The sequence below is a fragment of the Oncorhynchus mykiss genome, chromosome 8 (genome assembly GCF_013265735.2).
Source record: "Oncorhynchus mykiss isolate Arlee chromosome 8, USDA_OmykA_1.1, whole genome shotgun sequence".
NCBI lineage: Eukaryota > Metazoa > Chordata > Actinopteri > Salmoniformes > Salmonidae > Oncorhynchus > Oncorhynchus mykiss.
The window spans coordinates 24,521,163-24,544,399 of record NC_048572.1 but is presented as its reverse complement, the minus strand read 5'-3'; the positions used below and the strand labels follow the sequence as shown (position 1 = coordinate 24,544,399).

The following is a 23,237-nucleotide window of genomic DNA, read 5'->3' as shown; positions in this document are numbered from 1 at the left end:
ATTTCTTTGAGAAAAGCCCACATGCCACACAGTCTCAGGCAATAGCAGCACGGTAAGCGGAGACAGCTCCGGTGTCAGTGTCAGCCTAGCTCCGACTGCCTGCCATGTGATTCCCAACCACACATTTCACTCTGCTAAAATTAGACCAGATACTATAGAGACCGTAGAAACTCCAGGGATATAGGGAGAGAGGAGGGCTTTCTGGAAGTACAGTAGGAGACACCCATGCGCACATATAAAGCACACACACTCATTCATTCAAGAGAGAGAGCTACACACTTACACCAAAGACAGTAAAATCCTGCACTGCCAGCAAAAGACAGAAACATCACCCTGCGTTTTTCTTATCTCCTCCTCCCAAGCAGCAGCATCAGTTTTCCAGTGGAGGAACAATGGAGAGAGAGGCAGGACTAATCACAGTGCAGAGTATGCAACAGAACACACAGCAGCTTGATCTACATACAGCACAGACCACAGGCAGAACAGGCCTCAGTAAATCATGTCAACACTGGATTTAGCTAGCGGTGAAATAAATAGCAAGTATTATAAAAAGATAGACTAGCGTGACTCCGTTCCTCTCTTGTCCGGTGATAAATCCCAGTCCGGGAGTGAATGATGTTGAGCCTTGTGTCATGGAAGGCTTATCATGTCTAAAAGGGACACCTAATAGAACAGGAGTGTCATCACATTGGATGATAAGAATAACCCTGGAGTGCCTCTGTGCGCAGTTCTATGTACGACCAACAGGAGGCAGAGAAGAGCAGAAAATCAGATCCATATCTTAACTACAGTTCTCAAAGTGCCTCTCAAACAGGGTTGCTGTACCTCAGCTGTAGCCTGGGTGGACTCAACCGAACCTGTGTAAGTGCTGAGCTCCTCTCTGCACACCCCTGACGAGAACTACTGCACACAATACGTTTCCATCTCAGTTAAGGACAAGTATAGGAGAAAGCTTGGCTGCACTGGGCCCTCCAGTGGCGGGCCTTCAGTGGCGGGCCAGCCTGTTCCAGCCCTCTATGGTCGCTGAAACCCCATCAAGGCAGGCCTATCCAGCCCCATCAGGCCCCATTACTATGCTGGATTGTGCTGCTGTAAACAGCTTACTGAACACAAATGGGTCTCTGACTGAGGCTGGGCCAATTAGTGTCCCATCGTACCTCGCCTCCCCTTTTCCCTCTGTCAGCCTGGCAGGGCTTTGGCAGGGCCAGGCTAACACTCTCTGCATTATAAAGCCTGTGGCGCTCCAGCTCCCAGCCTCCACCCCAGTCTAGCCCATATGCAGCCTCGGCTACAGAGCAGATCCCCTGCCCTGATAACGAGCCTCAGCCTCTAGCACCAAGTCTAAGCCCCCAACCAAACACAGGGGAATTCTGCAAACTCAGCACTGGAAGAGTTCAGCAAAAAGAATAACAGCTAACAAACCCCCCCCCCCCCCCCCCCCCTTCTCTAACGAGGGGAGAAAGAAAAACAAAGGAGAACAGCAGAGCGAGAGATAAGGAGGATAGAGAAGGGAAGGAAGGAGAGAGGAAGAGGGCGTCAGAGAAAAGTCCTTGGTTATGTCGTTATTAAGACAGCTCACACTACAAACGTTGTTGCAAACAGACAGGGGAATTGGAGAGGACTGAAACATCCTCACTCACTCCCTCCCTCTCGCTCTCACACACATACATGCACACTGAGGATATCCTTAGACTCCTTCAAAGTGCAAGCAGACCCCAGGGTCTCCTCCTGTCAGAGGCAGGCTGCAACAGGCAGGCTTTGATAGTGTGAGAACACCCACACCGCTGGAGAATGTCATCACCATTCCCATAATCAGGCTCATCACTATCGGGTAATTAATACAGGCTAGAAAAGTTCAGTGAGAACCAAGCATTCAGCCTCAGGGAGAGATGAGGGCTAGAGGTCACTGGGGGAAACAGACCCAGATACACTAGTCAGGCGATAGGCTACTCGGGAACAAAGAGCTGATGGACAGGGGGAGAGTCAGGGCGGGAGACGGGGGCAGAGTCAGGGCGGGAGACGGGGGGCAGAGTCAGGGCGGGAGACGGGGGCAGAGTCAGGGCGGGAGACGGGGGCAGAGTCAGGGCGGGAGACGGGGGCAGAGTCAGGGCGGGAGACGGGGGCAGAGTCAGGGCGGGAGACGGGGGCAGAGTCAGGGCGGGAGACGGGGGCAGAGTCAGGGCGGGAGACGGGGGCAGAGTCAGGGCGGGAGACGGGGGCAGAGTCAGGGCGGGAGACGGGGGCAGAGTCAGGGAGGGAGACAGGGGCAGAGTCAGGGAGGGAGACAGGGGCAGAGTCAGGGAGGGAGACAGGGGCAGAGTCAGGGAGGGAGACAGGGGCAGAGTCAGGGAGGGAGACAGGGGCAGAGTCAGGGAGGGAGACAGGGGCAGAGTCAGGGAGGGAGACAGGGGCAGAGTCAGGGAGGGAGACAGGGGCAGAGTCAGGGAGGGAGACAGGGGCAGAGTCAGGGAGGGAGACAGGGGCAGAGTCAGGGAGGGAGACAGGGGCAGAGTCAGGGAGGGAGACAGGGGCAGAGTCAGGGAGGGAGACAGGGGCAGAGTCAGGGAGGGAGACAGGGGCAGAGTCAGGGAGGGAGACAGGGGCAGAGTCAGGGAGGGAGACAGGGGCAGAGTCAGGGAGGGAGACAGGGGCAGAGTCAGGGAGGGAGACAGGGGCAGAGTCAGGGAGGGAGACAGGGGCAGAGTCAGGGAGGGAGACAGGGGCAGAGTCAGGGAGGGAGACAGGGGCAGAGTCAGGGAGGGAGACAGGGGCAGAGTCAGGGAGGGAGACAGGGGCAGAGTCAGGGAGGGAGACAGGGGCAGAGTCAGGGAGGGAGACAGGGGCAGAGTCAGGGAGGGAGACAGGGGCAGAGTCAGGGAGGGAGACAGGGGCAGAGTCAGGGAGGGAGACAGGGGCAGAGTCAGGGAGGGAGACAGGGGCAGAGTCAGGGAGGGAGACAGGGGCAGAGTCAGGGAGGGAGACAGGGGCAGAGTCAGGGAGGGAGACAGGGGCAGAGTCAGGGAGGGAGACAGGGGCAGAGTCAGGGAGGGAGACAGGGGCAGAGTCAGGAAGGAAACAGGGGCAGAGTCAGGAAGGAGACAGGGGCAGAGTCAGGGAGGAGTCAGGGGCAGAGTCAGGGAGGAGACAATGCAGATAGCCCGATTAGCCAATGTGCGGGAGGACTGGTTGGTCGAGCCAATTGAGGTAGTATGTACAGTATAGTTGAAGTGTACCTATGATGAAAATTACAGGCCTCTTTCATGTTTTTAAGTGGGAGAACTTGCACAATTGGTGGCTAAATACTTTTTTGCCCCACTGTACATGAATGTATAGTTAAAGTGACTGTGTATATTTGATAAACAGAGAGTAGCAGCAGCATAAAAGAGGGGCTTGGAGGGGGGGCACACAATACAAATAGTCCAGGTAGCCATTTGATTACCTGTTCATGAGTCTTATGGCTTAGGGGTAGAAACTGTTGAGAATAATTTTTGTGCTAGACTTGGCACTCCGGTACTGCTTGCCATGCAGTAGTAGAGAACAGTCTATGACTGGGGTGGCTGGGGTCTTTGACAACTTTTAGGGCCTTCCTCTGGCACTGCCTGGTTTAGAGGTCCTGAATGGCAGGCAGCTTAGCCCCAGTGATGTACTGGGCCGTACACACTAGCCGAGAAATTCCCGTACCAGGCAGTGATGCAACCAATGTTCTCGATGTTGCAGCTGTAGAACCTTTTGAGGATCTCAGGACCCATAGGCCACGTCGTGCCCTCTTCACGACTGTCTTGGTGTGTTTGGCCCATTCTAGTTTGTTGGTGATGTGGACAGCAAGGAACTTGAAGCTCTCAACCTGCTCCACTACAGCCCCGTCGATGAGAATGGGGGCGTACTCGGTCCTCCTTTTCCTGTAGTCCACAATCATCTCCTTTGTCTTGGTTACGTTGAGGGATAGGTTGTTATTTTGGCACCACACGGCCAGGTCTCTGACCTCCTCCCTATAGGCCATCTCGTCGTTGTCGGTGATCAGGCCTACCACTGTGGCCCGTCAGGAAGTCCAGGATCCAGTTGCAGTGAGAGGTGTTTAGTCCCAGGATCCTTAGCTTAGTGATGAGCTTTGAGGGTACTATGGTGTTGAACGCTGAGCTGTAGTCAATGAATAGCATTCTCACATAGGTGTTCCTTTTGTCCAGGTGGGAAAGGGCAGTGAGGAGTGCAATAGAATTTGCATCATCTGTGGATCTGTTGGGTCTAGGGTTTCTGGGATAATGGTGTTGATGTGAGCCATTACCAGCCTTTCAAAGCACTTCATGGCTACGGACGTGAGTGCTACGGGCCTGTAGTCATTTAGGCAGGTTGCCTTTGTGTTCTTGGGCACGGGACTATGGTGGTCTGCTTGAAACATGTTGATTATACAGACTCAATCAGGGATATGTTGAAAATGTCAGTGAAGACACCTGCCAGTTGGTCAGCACATGCCTGGAGCACACGTCCTGGTAATCCGTCTGGCCCCTCAGCCTTGTGCATGTTGACCTGTTTAAAGGTCTTACGTCGGCTACGGAGAACGTGATCACACAGTCATCCAGAACAGCTGATGCTCTCATGCATGCCTCAGTGTTGCTTGCCTCGAAGCGAGCATAGACGTGATTTAGCTCGTCTGGTAGGCTTGTGTCACTTGGCAGCTCGCGGCTATGCTTCCCTTTGTAGTCCGTAATAGTTTGCAAGCCCTGCCACATTAGACGAGCGTCGGAGCGGTGTAGTATGATTCAATCTTAGCCCTGTATTGACGCTTTACCTGTATGATGGTTCGTCGCAGACAAGATAAAGCGTGCCTATCTATATAATGAATAGGGTGGGTTGAGATTATTAAATATAAAAGCACTAAACCCCTCTGAAAGCTTCACTCATTCAAAAGTGTTATTTGAACCCTAAATGCTTCAAGTAGATCACTAAGAAAAGCTCATCCATTGCTTAAAAATGCATTTTTGCCTTTGTGCAGATGCCATGTCTCATTTTCGATTAATTGAAAATGATGCTCTTTTTCAAATAAGCACTGCAGAGCTGACTACAATTTCAATTTCATCCCCCTGAAAAGATACAACAAATATTATGGCTGAAATAACTGTATTTATGGGAAAGATATTTGAAAACGGTATATTGTTTTTAAATTATATTGTAAATTGGAATGGTAGATTTGTCTTTCATGGAGTTTTCTGAATTGCATGGAAACTCAATCCAAGATTACAACCAATTGATTACAGCTTTACCCCAAAAAATGGAGGAGACCGGTGGCAGTGGGAGGAGGTAGGGAACTGGTCTGTGTGCCCATTATAAAGGATCAAAACTGGCAGAGGAATAAAAACAGCATAAATAGGAAACTATACCAGTTTCATTTGAGGACCAGGATGTTGACAGCTGTGCCAAACAGATTGCAAAATAGTTCAGAAGAGATTTATGATGTACCGATTCCACGGTACAGGGTGTATGAGTTGATACATAAAATAAAGCAAGAATCGAAACTTTTCAGCTAAAATTATTATAAGAAATTTTTGCCACCAACAAAATGTTGAATATTTGGGCCACACTATCATCGAAGCTCTGCAGATTTTGTTGTGAGGATACAGAATCAAGATCATTTCTTTTGGTGTTGCCCTCAGGTAGTATGTTTCTCGTCTCAGGTTCAGGAATGGCTGAAAATGCATAACATTTATCAAAAATTGACCCTAGAAATAGTACTGTTGAGCGACTGGGTCAGTCAGTTACTAAAACTCTTAGTAAAAGTATTTATCTAATCAAATAGAATCCATGGATTGCATGTATTTTAAACATCACAGCATAGTGGAAAGATATATGGTGTATAGAAATCCACATGTGGAATTGGAGACAGGTGGGAGTAGAGTTGCTGGACGGGGGATAGAATGACGGTCAAAGATAAAAAGTTTTAAAAAATAAAGTCAAAATAAAACATAACAAAAAGTAAGTTTGAATGACACTGAGGGGCAGTGTTGTTACAGTTAATGCCGGATTGCCTGAGGCTGATGAGGTGCAGGTGTTTGTACACATGCAATATACACACACGCTCTCATTCAAATGCACACATACACAGACACACATGTAAATAGTGCCATACATGCACAGAAACATATTCAGTTGGCCTTGCTGTTATGATTTTTGTTGTATTTGATGTCTTCTGTTTTTTGCTTTGTTGTTTTCTGTTTCTCCTTTGTCTTTTTTATATTTTGTTGGTTGTTGGTGTATTGGGGGGGGGGTGGAATTATTGCATTTATTATTCTTTTCTTGGGGGGGGGCTTATAGCTACCTCAATTACCTCGTACCTCTGCACATCAACTCAGTAATGGTACTCCCTGTGTATACAGTGGGGTAAAAAAAGTATTTAGTCAGCCACCAATTGTGCAAGTTCTCCCACTTAAAAAGTTGAGGCCTGTAATTTTCATCATAGGTATACTTCAACTATGACAGACAAAATGAGAAAAAAAAATCCAGAAAACCACTGTAGCTACAATATCTTCTACTCCCTATTAAACAATGTTATTTTTACGCATTATTTGTATTATTTATTCACTGTGTATTTATTCCAAGTGTCACTATTTAATTTGATACTTTTTTTAAATCTCTCATCATCAACTCTGCATTGTCAGAGAATGACCAGTAAGAAGGCACTGTTAAGCTACACCTGTTGTCTACGAAGCATGTGACAAATACAAGTGTATTTGCTTTGAAACCTGGATTCATTCATACAGACCTGGTTAAATTGACTGAAGTTCAGAAGCTGTCTTATTCCAAACAGTGGCAAGGAGACTATAAAACAATAACTTTCCCCTCAGGGAAGAGATTGGGTGCAGTGTGCAATTGGAAAACAACAACAACCGTCAGATCTCTCAAAATGACTGATGATCCGCTCTGCAATCATATTACCAACAACCAAACACACCTCTCTCTGTCCCAGGCAGCCAGCCCTCATTGAGAAAATATCACCAGAGCTACAGTGTGTATATTACTCAGGCGTGGTGGTGGAGATTACAGGAAAGCTATTCACATTAGACGCAGTGGCTCATCGCATCCGTCAACAAATTAAGCGAAGGCAGCGCAGGCAACCAGCATAATCACAGTCTGTTCCAAGGCCACTCCATCTGAGGTAACTGTGGGCTGGGCTCAGCAGACTGCTGCTTGGAGAGAATACAAATACATTGTAGCTATCCCCCCAGAACACTGCCAGGCCAGCCGCTAGCTAGCCTTTCCAGAGATTAAGCATATCTGGAAAACAGAAATGGCCGCCACTGAAAACAATGCATCATTTGTTAGCAATAAGTAAACAGTTTGACTAAAAGGCCCGGTGAGAGATACTAGGCTCAATGTGACTGCTGTTGTGTGGAACCCCTGAGGGCCTAGTCAGTCACAAGTTGTTGCAGCCACAGAGGGAGGGGGTCAGGAACAGGGCCTTGATTGAGCCCCTCACTATGCCCCTGCGCCAGACCCAGAGTTCCCCAAACACACACACACACACACAACCTCCCAAGACACACATCAGAACGTCTAATTGCATCCAATTTTACGAGAGCAGGTCCTCAGTAAACATTTGATCTCACTCTGAGGACAAGAGAGTCATTCTGCCAAACCAATATAAACAGCGGATCAAAACGAATTAGACGCAAATCATTTCTTTGTATTTATTTATTTTTTCCCTTCACCCAACCATATTCAGCTTAGTGAAGCAAAAAATTCTGCAAAGTGAGGCAAAACATTGATGAGTCATCTGTGTGGACTGTAAACACAAGTACGAGTACTGTAGTTTTAATGTGACGCTCAACTGTGATGACATTTATAGAGGGTTTCGCTCTACCTCTTGGGTCCTGCTTAAATCTACCAATACCTAGTCAGATGAACCAGTGTGTCTGAGAACAGCACTCCAAGGCTAACCCTTACCCAGCTTCTACATCAGCTAAGAGTTGTGCATCCTTGCCCACTAAACATGCAGGACACCTCTCACTACGACTACTTGCAATGGGTGAAGCAACAGAACTGCAACAGGCAAGACCACCTCGCATTTGTCAAAACACCAAAGAGACCCGGATATCTCAGGTCATTACAGCAGATATTCTTCCTGTCGGTCAGCAGAGCTCACCCTCACCTGAGTCCTGAGAGTTGAGCACCTCCAGGGCATGCATCATGGCACTGGCGAATACGTTGGCATCCTCTTTGCTGCCAAAGTTGAGTCCGTAGACCTGCCTGGCATCTCGCCACTGGTGGAAGGTCTGTGTGGCCTGGTTGTACTTGAGCCCCTTGGGAATGGCACAGTTTATTACCACCTGGAGAAGGATAGAAAGGGGGAGAGAGAGGGGATCGAGAGAGATGGGGGGGAGATCGAGAGAGAGGGATGGTTTTTGAGATGGTTTTGATAGCTAATTTCAATTCCTTTGAGGACTACTTGTGATGCTCAAAACAATTATCAAATTGTATTTGTCACGTGTCGAATACAACAGGTGAAATGAAATGATTAATTACAAGCCCTTAACTCTATTGTTGGTTAAGAAAATATTTACAAAATAAACTAAAGCAAAAAATGTAATACAAAGTAACAAAATAGTCCAGGTCATTTGTACATGAAGTTAGGGGTAAAGTGACTATGCATAGATAATACACAGCGAGTAGCAGCAGTGTAAAAAAAAAAGGGTCTGTGTCAATGCAAATAGTCCGGGAGGCCACTTGATTCATTATTCAGCAGTCTTATGGCTTGGGGGTAGAACCTGTTAATAAGGAGCCTTTTGGATGTAGACTTGGTAGCAGAGAGAACAGTCTATGACTTGGTTGACTGGAGTCTGATAGTTTTTTGGGCCTTCCTCTGACACCGCCTAGTATATAGGTCCTGGCAAGAAGCCAGGAAGCTTTGCCCCAGTGATATACTGGGACGTACTCACTCCAGTCTGTAGCGGCGTACGGTTGGATGCCGAGGAGTTTCCATACCAGACAGTGATGCAACCGGTCAAGATGCACTCGATGGTGCAGCTGTAGAACTTTGAGGATCTGGGGAACCATGCCAAGTCTTTTCAGTCTCCTGAGGGGGGAAAGGCATTGTCGTGCCCTCTTCACGACTGTCTTGGTGTGTTTGAACCATGACAGTTTGTTGGTGATATGAACACCATGGAACTTGAAACTCTCAACCCACTCCACTACAGCCCTGTCGATGTTACCGGGTGTGTGTTCAGCCCGCCTTTTCCTGTAGTCCATGATCAGCTCCTTTGTCTTGCTCACGTTGAGGGAGAGGTTGTTGTCCTGGCACCACACTGCCAGGTCTCTGACCTCCCTGTAGTCTGTCTTATCGTTGTCGGTGATCAGGCCTACCACCGTCGTGTTGTCAGCAAACTTGATGGTGTTGGAGTCGTTTGGCCATGTAGTTGTGGGTGAACAGGGAGTACAGGAGGGGACTAAGCACACATCCCTGAGGGGCACCAGTGTTGAGGATCAGCATGGCAGGTAAGGGTTGCCTACCTTCACCACCTGTGCTTTCTTGGCACAGGGACTATGGTGCACTTCTAGGGAGAAGGATAGGGAGAGCGAGTGAGATGGTTTGGATAGCTATTCTGAAGTACTGCGAGGACTACTTGGGTTGTGCCGTGGCGGAGATCATTGTGGTCTATCCTGCTTTGTCTCAGGATGGTAAGTTGGTGGTTGAAGATATCCCTCTAGTGGTGTGGGTGCTGTGCTTTGGCAAAATGGGTGGGGTTATATCCTATCTGGTCCGGGGGTATCGTCGGACAGGGCCACAGTGTCTCCCAACCCCTCCTGTCTCAGCCTCCAGTACCTATGCTGCAGTAGTTTGTGTGTCGGGGGGCTGGCCATGCTGCTGCTCCAGTTTCAACTGTTCTGCCTGCGGCCTTGGAACTCCTGACCTGTTCACCAGACGTGCTACCTGTCCCAGACCTGCTGTTTTCAACTCTCTAGAGACAGCAGGAGCGGTAGAGATACTCTCAATGATCGGCTATGAAAAGCCAACTGACATTTACTCTTGAGGTGCTGACTTGCTGCACCCTCGACAACTACTGTGATTATTATTATTTGACCTTGCTGGTCATCTATGAACATTTGAACATCTTGGCCATGTTCTGTTATAATCTCCACCCGGCACAGTCAGAAGAGGACTGGCCACCCCTCATAGCCTGGTTCTGGTTCTGACCCTGCTGGTCCTAGGTGTTGGCCTTTCTAGGGAGTTTTTCCTAGCCACCGTGCTTCTACACCTGCATTACTTGCCGTTTGGGGTTTTAGGCTGGGTTTCTGTACAGCACTTTGTGACATCAGCTGATGTAAGAAGGGCTTTATAAATACATTTGATTGACTATTTGTGTTGCTCAAAACAAGTGTATCGTGATTACAGGTAAGGAAATTATGTTTTTAGAGTTCATAAGAGTCATACATTACAGCTAATACAATCTCAGTCAGTCAGTCTACTACCAATGTTCCCTCAGAGCTGTGTGAATGCGCACAGCTCCCCTCAGACTGCCGTGCAGAAGAATAATGAGCCCGCTACAGTTTCCCCCCATTAGTTAACACTCAACGTTTCGCTCTACTGCCGGAATTGTGTTCGAATCAACACAATATTAGCCACTTTCAGTATAATATACCGAAACAAAACAAACAGGCAATATTTAGTATGCAAAACTTACTGTGCAAGATATTTTCTTGTAGGCAGAGGGCATTGGAGTAGGATTCTATTGCATTGACAGACTCAGGCCCGTACTCTACACAGACCGGAGCGCCATAACCAATCATAGCTGAAGTAGGCCTATATGGAAATCGCCATATCACTTTGAACTGGACTGCGTTTAGTCTATAGTATGAACGGTCGGGAGTAAATGTGCTTGTTTTGAGATCAAAGTGAGAGCTGCATGTAGCCACGTGAGCACATTTGTTCATACTCTTTGGTAGTGAGTTATTAGCCCAGTTAACTCATTTATAGTCAACAATGGGATAGCGGTTTCTTCCAACGAGAGCAGAAAATGTGTGTATTTCTAGCCATCTTTGAACAGGGAGTCAGGTAAAGAGACTTTTATGTCTTAAAGGGAAAGTGTTGTATTTTGAGACGGTCTTGAATAAGCTAAGTAGCCAATAGGCAGAGAATGGGAATAATAATTATTTATTTTGTAAAGTGGTTTCTTGCCTCAAATATGTTCAGTCACCTTGTCTGAAGGACAAGTGGATAAACAGCTTCATGTCAAGCTCTGCATGTTTTTTTGTCTCATGGAATGTAGGCATTGAACACCACACATTGGCTGCTACTGTAGGCTAAATGATAGAACAGCTATTTCCATGTTAAAATGTTATGGGATGTGTTATCTCCATTTTTTTGATGGTAGGCCACTTTGGTAGTCCTACATTATAGTTAAATAGCCACAGTAGCCTACTTGGCCACTGTTAAAACTAACTTAAAGGGGAGTACCTAGTCAGTTGAACAAACTGAATGCCTTCAACTGAAATGTGTCATCAGCATTTAACCCAACCCCTCAATCAGAGAGGTGCGGAGGCTGCATTAATCGACTTCCATGTCTCGGGCGCCTGGGGAACAGTGGGTTAACTGCCTTGCTCAAGGGCAGAACAACAGATTTTTACTTTGTCAGCTCGGGGATTCGATCCAGCAACCTTTTGGTTACTGGCCCAATGCTCTAACAACTAGGCTACCTGCGAAGCGGGTACAGCCTCAATGTTCACAGTAAACGTGCGACGGAAGTTACACAGAATTTTCACAACATTCAAGATCGCGCTCAGCAGACCGGAAATTTGTTCAGTGCCAAAATCTTGGGGAGAGGGGTTGTACTGGCGCAGTGGTTAAGGGCGCTGTACTGCAGCGGCAGCTGTGCCATCAGAGTCCCTGGGTTCGCGCCCAGGCTCTGTCGTAACCGGCCGCGACCGGGAGGTCCGTGGGGCGACGCACAATTGGCCTAGCGTCGCCCGGGTTAGGGAGGGCTTGGTCGGTAGGGGTGTCCTTGTCTCATCGCGCACCAGCGACTCCTGTGGCGGGCCGGGCGCAGTGTACGCTAACCAAGGTGGCCAGATGTTTCCTCTGACACATTGGTGCGGCTGGCTTCCGGGTTGGATGTGCGCTGTGTTAAGAAGCAGTGCGGCTTGGTTGGGTTGTGTATCGGAGGACGCATGACTTTCAACCTTTGTCTCTCCCGAGCCCGTACGGGAGTTGTAGCGATGAGACAAGATAGTAGCTACTACAACAAGTGGATACCACGAAATTGGGGAGAAAAAGGGGTAAAATTCAAAAAAATATATATTTTTTTTTTGGGGGGGAGGGAACATTGACCACTTGACCTTGAATGATAAATGTGGTTATTTAACAGCTTTGGCAAAGGACTAAAGAGCAACCCTGTGTCTATAGTCTTCAGGTCAGAGAAACATTAGCACACCTCTCATAAACAAATGGAGGGTATCGAATGAGCTGCGTTCAGCTCACAAGCAATCATTCAGAGCCTGAGGTAGTTCTTCACTTCTAGAATGCTAAGGTTTGCGAAAAGCTGTAGGGAAAAAATAGCTAGAATATCTGCACCAAGTTCATTTCAAAAATCTATAATTGAATTAGAACATTCCTTTGGCTCTTGAAAGTGAAGATGTGAAGGTTTCTCACTTTTTTTCCCTCTAGGCAGCCAGGCCAGAGATTTATATAATCTGTTCTATAATTTATTGTTGATGAGCTCACTGAGGCACACAGAAGAGCAGAGAAAACGAAACGGTGTCGGTTCGACTCCAGCCAGAGAAACACAGCACACAAATAGTTAAACTAGCCCCTATCAGAAATCAGCTGTACTGTATCCTGGCCGAGAATCACTCTGGACCCCTATTAGACTTTAAACGAGTCAGGCTCGGAGAGGCATTCAAGGCCTAGCTATAGATTTCACTGCTGTTGTCACCAATTGAAAGAGTCATTGCAAAGGGAAAAGTAGCCCATAGATGCTGCAATTGAATGTGCTGGTTCTTGGTCATGTTTTTGTTGGGTTCATATTGCATTCTTAAAATAGAAAGGTTCTCTGAGGGGCCAACGCCACAACCAGACAGATAGTCTTTCTCTTAACGATTCCCTTAAAGATTCCCTTAACGATTCCCTCCACTAAACAGATTCAGACAGGTAGCAGTCAGTCGGATAATAATAAGAGCTATTAAATCGACACATTTTGCATTTATCCTGTCTGAAATTTGAGATAGAAGTCAATAATCACATCAATCCTAAATCACACAGTGCGTGTACTTTTGAACTTCTCTGCTCATTATGAGAAACCAGAAATCCATCGAAGAGCCTAATTAATACGCTACAGGATTATGTAGATTCAAGTCTGTCAGTGTATGAAGTCTGACCGAGTTATGATGCAATATAGAAACAGGTCCCTGTATTATCAACTTACTGACTTACTAAAGCAGAGTATGAACAGAACATTTGTGACGACATAAATCCTATTGCAGGTCGATGTTCCATGTCATGCAGTTTAGAGTTAACTCTTGGGTTTGGGTTATACTTAGGGCCGGGATGATACCAATATTGTGATACTCGTTAGTATTGTGGCAAGGAAACCAAACTTACTGAGGAAAACGGACCTAATGTTAGAAACAAACTCACCCAGACTCACATGTATATATTTTCCAAGCTATAGCATGCAATGTTTTACATACAGCAGGTTTCTAAAAGGACAAGAGAGTTCATTTTTACCAACAGAAAAATATTACAATACTGGTATCTGGCGCACAATTGGCCCAGCGTCATCCAGGTTACGGTATGGCCGTGGTAGGCCGTCATTGTAAATAAGAATTTGTTCAACTGACTAGTTAAATAAAGGTTCAATAAACAATTAATATTTTTTTATTTTTTTTTAATCGTCCCGGGTCTAGTCATCCTTAGATGGTACATAACGACTTATGAAAGTCTAACAAATGCTTCACGAATATCTTATCTAGTCCTTGTGCTACTACAATGTAACCAGTTAGCTGCGACAGACGCAGAACGCAGACACAGAACACTGTCAACATGGGCTTACACTGTGTCTAATTATCATGTGAACCCAGTTCTAAGAAGACTCTAGTTCCTCCTACATGTGAAAGATAAATCCTCAGGTTCAGATGGAGATGTGAATGGAGCCTGGCTGGTGTGGGTGGTGTGTAAGCAGTATCTACGAGTCGTGTGTGCACGTTATGTGTCTACAGTGATGGTGTCTATGTGAGAAGGGGTTTTTTTCCCCCATTGTGTTGACATGAACAGCAGCAGGATTAAAATGACAGGCCCACAGGACGGGAGATGTCAGGGAGAAGACAGAGAGGGTTCTGGGATTGCTGATAAAGCACATGGTGACCGGCACCGCTTCCACCGAAACCTGTGTGTTGGATGGATTGGTCACACCTCCTCGTCATACACAGCGTCACTGGGTAAACAGCCTCCCATGACGCTGTTCACACACACGGTCACACACGCGCAGTGTCTTCACACACACACACTCCTGGGGTCTGTCTGCTGTGCTCATCCATCACAAGGCATGGCTGGGCCTTGAGGGTATAGATTCTGCATCGCTCAGCAGCTGTGGAGACAACAGCAAGACCTCGCTACACTGGAGACTGTACTATGAAAACCTTCGTCATCACAGGCGAGAGACTACTGGATCAGTATTTAGAAACTGAAGTGTGTTTTTAGTATACGCAATATACATCAACTGTAAGGACAAAAGTGCCTGTGACAGAAGCTCTTTATTGCATTGGTAAAATGAAACAAGATCATAGAGGCTTTTCCACTGCGTTAAATACCTCTGCTCTACAGCAAGTAGCCTAGTAGGCAGGAGGACCGGGGTCAGGCACTCCAGAAACAAGACCTTTACAAGGTGAATGGGGGGAAGGAACTAGGTCAGGGCTTATTGCTTCAGGGGAAACAAAAATAAGTGGTTTTTCATAAAGTCTTTAAAGAAGAAAAAAATCCAATAGTGAAATAGTAGGATTGCACTCAAATCGGTCATTGTCACCCCCTGCATCAGGGCTGGCTTTGGTATCATCTTTAACTGGCCTCCGTGGAATCAGTTCTCTGAGGGGAGCGAGGCACCGCGCTGAGAGTCCAAACTTCCTGGATTTACTCAACCTTATTATGGCAGGAAACTGTGAATCAGGAAGCCACTGTGGCTTATGTGCTTATGTCTGACCCCCTCCCCCCAATACCACACCTCTCTGTCTGAATCACTGGCTGCATGATACTCACCAGAAACATGTCACAGAGAGAATAAAAGCCTGTCAACTGAGTCCAGTAAGTTTAACTATTAAGCTTCTGGGAGAGTTGACCATTCCAATAAAGAGGGATACTAGACTTAGAACTAAAATACACTTTTAGAGTTTGTAACCAGCCAACTGACATGATAATGATATGCATACTTTAGCTAGAAATGCAGTGCCTCTTTCCTCCAATCGTCTGACCAGTCCTCCGCTCCTCCATCCTGCTCTCCCCCCATGGGCCTCTCCTGAGGCCGCTACAGTATGTAACAGGATCTACCACCGCAGCAAAAGGCCCTGTCCTCTCCTCTGTGCCTCTGGATCAGAGACGGCCAACTTTGATGGGGGTGGGGGCCACAGAAAAATCTGAACTCATGAGGGGCACAGTGGCTCGTAGGTTTGTGATCAAACATCCATTCCATTTTTGTGGCCCCCCCTCTTGATGATTTTTTGTACGTTTTGGAGTTAATTTCATGCAATTATACTAACTTTGCTATGGGGTGGAGAGGAAAATGAGCTGTTTAACAGCTTATTTCCTACAATTTTACACATTTTACTATTTGTTTATAGGATGTGTGTGTGAGTGACGGTGACTAACAAAAATAAAAAATGGGGCCCCCCAGCCGGTAATTCGACCATGAAAGTAATTTAGCAATATATTATTTTTTTGTGTGCAGACTTGTTAATTGACTGACATAAGCAAAAAACTGCTGACGCACAACCACATTTTGAAGTTGCACCTTGTGTATTCTACTATTCTCACAATAGTAAATTGAGACCGACTCCGTTACTAAAAAATACACACTGAACATAAATAAACGCAACGTGTTGGTCCCATGTTTCATGAGCTGAAATAAAAGATCCCAGACATTTTCCCATAGGCACAAAAAGCTTATTTCTCTAAAATGTTGTGCACAAATGTTTACATCCCTGTAAGTCAGCATTTCTCCATTGCCAAGATATTCCATACACCTGACAGGCGTTGCATATCAAGAAGCTGATTAAACAGCATGATCATTACACAGGTGCACCTTCTGTTGTGAACAAGGCCACTAAAATGTGCCACACAACACAACGCCACAGATGGGGTTGAGGGAGCATACAATTGGCATGTTGACTTCAGGAATGTCTACCAGAGCTGTTGCCAGAGAACTGAATGTTCCTTTCTCTACCATAAGCTGCCTCAAACGTCATTTTAGAGAATTTGGCAGTACGTCCAACCGGCCTCACAACCACATACCATGTGTATGGCATCGTGTGGGAGAGCGGTTTACTGATGTCAACGTTGTGAACAGAGTGCTCCATGGTGGCTGTGGGGCTATGGTATGGGCAGGCATAAGCTACGGACAATGAACACAATTGCATTTTATCGATGGCAATTTTAATGCACAGAGACACCGTGAAGGGATCCTGAGGCCCCTCATGTTTCAGAATAATAATGTAGCAAGGATCTGTACACAATTCATGGAAGCTGAACATTTCCATGTTATTTCATGGCCTGCATAGTCACCAGATATATCACCAATTGAGCATGTTTGGGATGCTCTGGATCGACGTGTATGACAACGTGTTCCAGTTGCCGCCAATATCCAGCAACTTCGCACAGCCATCAAAGAGAAGTAGGTCAACATTCCACAGGCCACAATCAACAGCCTGATTAATTCTATGCGAAGGGGATGTGTCACGCTGCATGAGGCAAATGGTGGTCACACCAGATACTGACTGGTTCTGATCCACGCCCCTACTTTTTTTTATTTTTTAAAGGTATCAGTGACCAACAGATACACATCTGTATTCACAGTCATGTGAAATCCATAGATTAGGGCCTTGTGAATTTATTTAAATTGACCGATTTCCTTATATGATCTTTGAAATGATTACATGTTGCGTCAGTTGCCCATCCCTGGATGTACACAATGCCTCAGTGGACTACACTAGTACTGCACTCAGCCCTCTACACAAACACTCTTCCTGCATGCCAATGAGGCCCTGGGATCCTATATCAACAAAGGAACAGCACTAGATGGTGTGAAAGTATATCCACTGACGAACACCATTACAGTGAAATCAACTAAATCACAACAGTCTGATGCACTGAGGGAGTTGCTCCCAGACAGGTAGAGGAAACTCTTTTAGGACAAATGCAGGATCAAGTCAGACCAAGCTAACCATCTGTTCAGTCCCAACCATGGCAGGATAATAAACCTCAGCTCAAACTAAAAACAATTCACTCTTAAAGCTGAAAACAGTCCATCATGGCTTCCTTCAAGTCTATTTCAGGGGATCAATTTTCAGGGGAAAGAGAGAGAGAGTTGCAGATAGGAGGCTCACGAACCAGTTTGTTTGTAATGAGAATAACGGAGTTTGTCAGTTCCTGCTGACATAACTGAATTGAGGGGTGGGGGGTTCTGCTAAAAACCCAGGAGCCGGTTTCGGGCCGAGGTCATCAGTAGTGTGTACACTAGAAATACACAGAGGGCTACAAAACAGACAATCAGCTCAGACACTAATCCGCCAATCAGAGCGGTGTAGTCTGGTGCCGTGGAAACGATTCAGCATCACCTGGTGTTGCGTTTCTCGAAATAGGTCTTCTATTTTTCCTGAGAACAGGCCATCCTCTAATTTTTCACTAAAATGTTCCCTTCATTAAATACAGATGTGTATCACTGGCTGTCTGGTCGATCAGATCATATGGAGTAAGACAGTAAGCCAGAGTCAGTGGAGAGGAATGCAGGAGACGTACGTTTCCTCTCTGGCATGGAGCTACATTGTTGCCCCCCTCTGTTGACTCTATAGCTAACCATGGGCTTCACTCTTGGACCAGGGACAAAGACAGATTGATTGATGTTTTTGAGACCTTGGCTCTGCCAGTCCAGACATGGCTGTCTTGTGCTAGTGACTGGTGGAGCAGGAAAGCTCTCAGACCTGTTTTCAATTACAGCGCTGGTCATTCCTGAGAGACACTGGGTCGTCCTGAGAGACACAGAGAGGCAAGATGGCTGCCAGACTGCTTTCCTACTGACACAGGTCAGACGGAATAAAGTATAAAGAAGTCTAGAGTCATCAGATCAGCGCAGTTTCAAGTCACATGTGAAATCCCAGTACCACTTTAAACTAACCACAACTTTTAAAAGCTTTATATACTGTAGCATTTATATTCATATACCGTAAGCACTACTATGCTTCACACATCATCTAGGCCTAGGTCCCAGTGAGTCACCTGATGGTCCTGTATTTTGCGTCCCACCACCCGGAAGGCGTTGTTGCCCGTGTGGTGGTATATGTGCACTCTGCTGAAGCCCGTGGAGCCGCCGGCTGGAACCCATTTCTTATTGGCATCGTCATACACCATGACAGCGGCCCGCGCCTGACAGATACTCTGTTCACTGCAGAGAGAAGGAGAAGGAGAGAGAGAAAGCGAGACACATTAACAAGCAGCAGTACACAGGGGGACATTGGTTTTTACCTTAAGCAGAGCAGTAAGAATGAACTACCCCTCCAGATGATCAGAGTTAATCAAGCCTGGCCATCCCAGCAACATTCTTGGTCTCCTGAAAGTCAGGAAGTGATACAGTGGCTGTCTGGGCGGGAAATGGTATTGGAGAAGTCGTTTATGTAATGACATTGGACATGATTAAAAGGAGAAGAGTCTAAGGGAGTCAAATATCCATAAAGATATTTCAGAGTGAGTGAGTGTGAATATACATGATAGGCAGTCCACCTGCAGAGGGGAAACCATATAGCCTAGGTCTAGTATTTAACAGTCACCCACCAGACTTCTGTCTGTCCACAGTGAGAACTGACAGGTCCATCTCACCACACAGGGCTCTGTTCAAAACGAATGCACTACACACCAAGTGTAAAAAACATTAAGGACACCTGGTATTTCCATGGCAGACAAAGCTATGATCCCTTATTGATGTCACTTGTTAAATCCACTTCAAAATCAGCATAGATGAAGGCTTAAAGAATGATTTGTAAGCCTTGAAACAATTGAGACATGGATTGTGCATGTGTGCCATTCAGAGGATGAATGGGAAAGACAAAATATTTAAGTGCCTTTGAACAGGGTATGGTAGTAGGTGCCAGGCGCACCGGTTTGTGTCAAACCACAACACTCAACAGTTTCCCATGTTTATCAATAATAGTCCACCACCCAAAGGACATCCAGCCAATTCCACAACTGTGGGAAGCATTGGAGTCAACATGGGGCGGTGCAACAAAAAAATAGGAAGGTGTACTTACACTCAATGTATAGGCTATAGAAATGGGTGTCATTTGAGACTTGTCCAATGACAGTTGTGTAGGGTGATCCCTGACAACTGTTACCGACTAGCGGGACAAAACAAGTAGGCCAAGGCCCTGCCAGGCAGCAGAGTGAATGATTCACCAACGTGCTTCACCCAGCCTCCCACTCCATAGCAACTACTCCAACGGGAGGAGACAGAGGAGCAGAATGTGAGAAGAGGAAAAGAGAAAGGAAAAAAGTAAGAGAATGAGGAGAGAAAGCCAGGGGGACAAGGTACAGGATAGCAAAGGAGAGCCAGGGGACAGTGAGAGGAGAGAGAGAGAGAGAGAGAGAGAGAGAGAGAGAGAGAGAGAGAGAACCTCCCCACACAAACTCTCCCCATGTGAGTGTCAGCAGGGGAGAAGGCAGTGTTGTTCAACAACAACAAACCATGCAGGGGAAACGCCCGCGTTTTCCACTTTCTTCTTTGAAAGAGGCTTGAAACATCTCTTCTCCACAGCTCTGCTTGATAAATCAGAATCCATTTCATCTGGCGGTTGTTACAAATCGTATTGGTCACATGCGCAGAATAAAACAGGTGTAGACATTTACCATGAAATGCTTACTTACGAGCTCTTTCCCAACAGTAAAAAAGTACAAAAATTAAGAAATGGTAACAAAATAACAAAACTATATACAAGGAGTACCGGTTCCGAATCAATGTGCAGGGGTACGAGGTAGTTGAGGTAATATGTACATGTAATTAAATAATAAACAGAATAGTAACAGTGTGTGTGAAAGAGTGTGTGTAGCGACAATATGCATGTGTGTGTGTTGGAGTGTCAGTGTAGTTAGCATGTGTGAGTGCGCGGGTAGAGTCCAGTGAGTGCGCGGGTAGAGTCCAGTGAGTGCGCGGGTAGAGTCCAGTGAGTGCGCGGGTAGAGTCCAGTGAGTGCGCGGGTAGAGTCCAGTGAGTGCGCGGGTAGAGTCCAGTGAGTGCGCGGGTAGAGTCCAGTGAGTGCGCAGGTAGAGTCCAGTGAGTGCGCATAGAGCCAGTGCAATAATGGAGTCAAAACAAATAGCCATTTGATTAACAGTTCAGCTGTCTTATGGACTGGGGGATGGAGTTGTTTAGGAGCCTTTTGGTCCCAGACTTGGCACTCTGGTACCGTTTTCTGTACGGCAGCAGAGACAACAGTCTTGGGTGGCTGAACACATTTAAAATGTTTAGGACCTTCCACTGACACTGCCAGATATAGAGGTCCTGGATGTAGAGCTGGGCGGTATCCCATATTTTACTATATACCGGTATTGATGCAGGGACAGGTTTGGGTTTTTACTTTACCTTCTATAAGGACATTTGAATGTTTGGATAGTTAAATGTGACACCCTGTATGTAGTGTCCAATTATATAGTTTACATTGCTACTTGAGTCATCTCTCTATGCTCCCTTTCTCTCCATGTCACTTTCCACATAGACCTAGCACTGCCCATCACTCAAGGAGCGAATGTTGTTCCTCGACCACGAGACACTTGCTTTTTTATGGTCAACGCAGCACATGCAGCAATGTTGATGACAACGATGCTGTTTTCACTTCACTTCTTAATATAAATCCACTAGCATTCTAGAATTACACTATTAGTTTGTGTTTGTTACATCTGCAAATAGATAGTTTGTATTTTCTTAGCAAGTTGGGCCTAAATCTTGATAGCAGCTAATGCTAATCGCTAGGGGGCGGCAGGGTAGCCTAGTGGGTAGAGCGTTGGACTAGTAACTGGAAGGTTGCAAGTTCAAACCCCCGAGCTGACAAGGTACAAATCTGTCGTTCTGCCCCTGAACAGGCAGTTAACCCACTGTTCCTAGGCCGTCATTGAAAATAAGAATTTGTTCTTAACTGACTTGCCTAGTTAAATAAAGGTAAAATAAATAAAAAAAATAGTTAGCTGGCTCGCTAGCTAATACATTTACTGAGTCAGAGCAACTGTAATTAGCTATACAGCCTGATAATAACAGTGATGGTGTAGACCTGAATCAGCATGTTGTTTATGCAACAGTATCTTCTAAATCAAAGACGAATATGAGAAGCATGAATATTTTCGCTACATGAAGTAGCTAAGAGAAAACATTCAAATGTAGCCAAAGACTATAATTTCCCCTAGGAAACACTTTTGGTTCCTAACCGGTCACAATAACTCCTCCCTGGCATTTTAACTCTATGTCCTGTCAAACTACACTGTATTCAAAGTACCCACTATTATATTCTATAGAATAATCATTATATTTCCATGATTCCAACAGGTCACCCAAGTGTTTTGCTCGAAATTTCAATTTCAATATTTGGTTAAACATAAGGCCTACATTGTTTGCCCATATCATGCTGCCCTGCGTGGCAGTGTCGAAATGACCTCAACTGAGTACAGAATATGTAGAAATGTAAGAAAATGCTGCATTTTGGGGGCTATCCTCTGTAGCGCCTTGCGGTCAGATGCCGAGCAGTGATGCAGCCAGTCAAGATGTTCTCAATGGTGCAGCTGTAGAACTTTGAGGATCTGAGGGCCCATGCCAAATCTTTTCAGCCTTCTGAGGGGGAAGAGGCGTTGTCGTGGTCTTTACGCGACTGAGGAAACCAACGGGTGGAACAATGATTATTGATCTCTAGTCAGACCGGAGCTGGCCGAGAGACCGAGAGCAATTCCACAAAAGCCTCAAAGGGAGAAAACAAGATAAGAACATAACTGCAAGGCTGGCTAAACACTGACAGGCCCTAGGCCAGACTTGATGTGGGAAGTGGAAGCTTTGGAAGGGAGGAACAGGGGAGGGCCTCTTACTCAGCAGTACCGTCCTCATCTCACTCAACCCACGCCTCACTCTCAGCACCCATCAGCATACAGAACTAAAAATAAACTAAGCCCAGCCAAACAGACAGAGTCATGAAGGTCACCAGCCTCACTCTACAAAGGAAAACAACCAATAAGCAACCTCATGCTCACAGACAAGCCTCACTCCATCTTTGATATGATGACTCATGAGAACAGGGTAGGCACCGTTCAGCCATAATAACCGCTATGCTTACTGGCTGTACATTAGAAGGTAATTGGAACATCAAATTGCTTTGTCAATAACACAGTACGAGTCTATTTTTAAGTTACTCTTAAAAAAACACTGAAATATTTCAAAATCGAAACAGTATTGTGGCGTAGCCAGAAGGTGATCTATCCTCTTTCATCAGAGGAAATCATTCCATTTTTGCATTCTATTAGCTACTGTGACTATCTTTAGAACTGAATTGCTTTAGCCGGGCAGAGACAGTTCTATATCTGCCTGCCTGCTATAGTCTGTTTGTAGTGACAGTTCTATATCTGCCTGCCTGCTATAGTCTGTCTAGTGACAGTTCTATGTCTGCCTGCCTGCTATAGTCTGTCTAGTGACAGTTCTATATCTGCCTGCCTGCTGTAGCCTGTCTGTAGTGACAGTTCTATATCTGCCTGCCTGCTATAGCCTGTCTGTAGTGACAGTTCTATATCTGCCTGCCTGCTGTAGCCTGTCTGTAGTGACAGTTCTATATCTGCCTGCCTGCTGTAACCTGTCTGTAGTGACAGTTCTATATCTGCCTGCCTGCTATAGCCTGTCTATAGTGACAGTTCTATATCTGCCTGCCTGCTATAGCCTGTCTGTAGTGACAGTTCTATATCTGCCTGCCTGCTATAGCCTGTCTGTAGTGACAGTTCTATATCTGCCTGCCTGCTATAGCCTGTCTGTAGTGACAGT

General features: G+C 46.2%; 1 protein-coding gene across 1 annotated transcript in view; it reads right to left on the bottom strand.

Moving 5' to 3' along the window:
* Window positions 1-23,237, bottom strand: part of LOC110529212 (protein enabled homolog) — a 106,749-nt gene that overhangs the window by 66,164 nt on the left and 17,348 nt on the right. Inside the window, 2 exon segments of the mRNA XM_036985106.1 lie at window positions 8,141-8,318; window positions 18,461-18,626. Coding sequence (XP_036841001.1) covers window positions 8,141-8,318; window positions 18,461-18,626 — 344 coding nt within the window.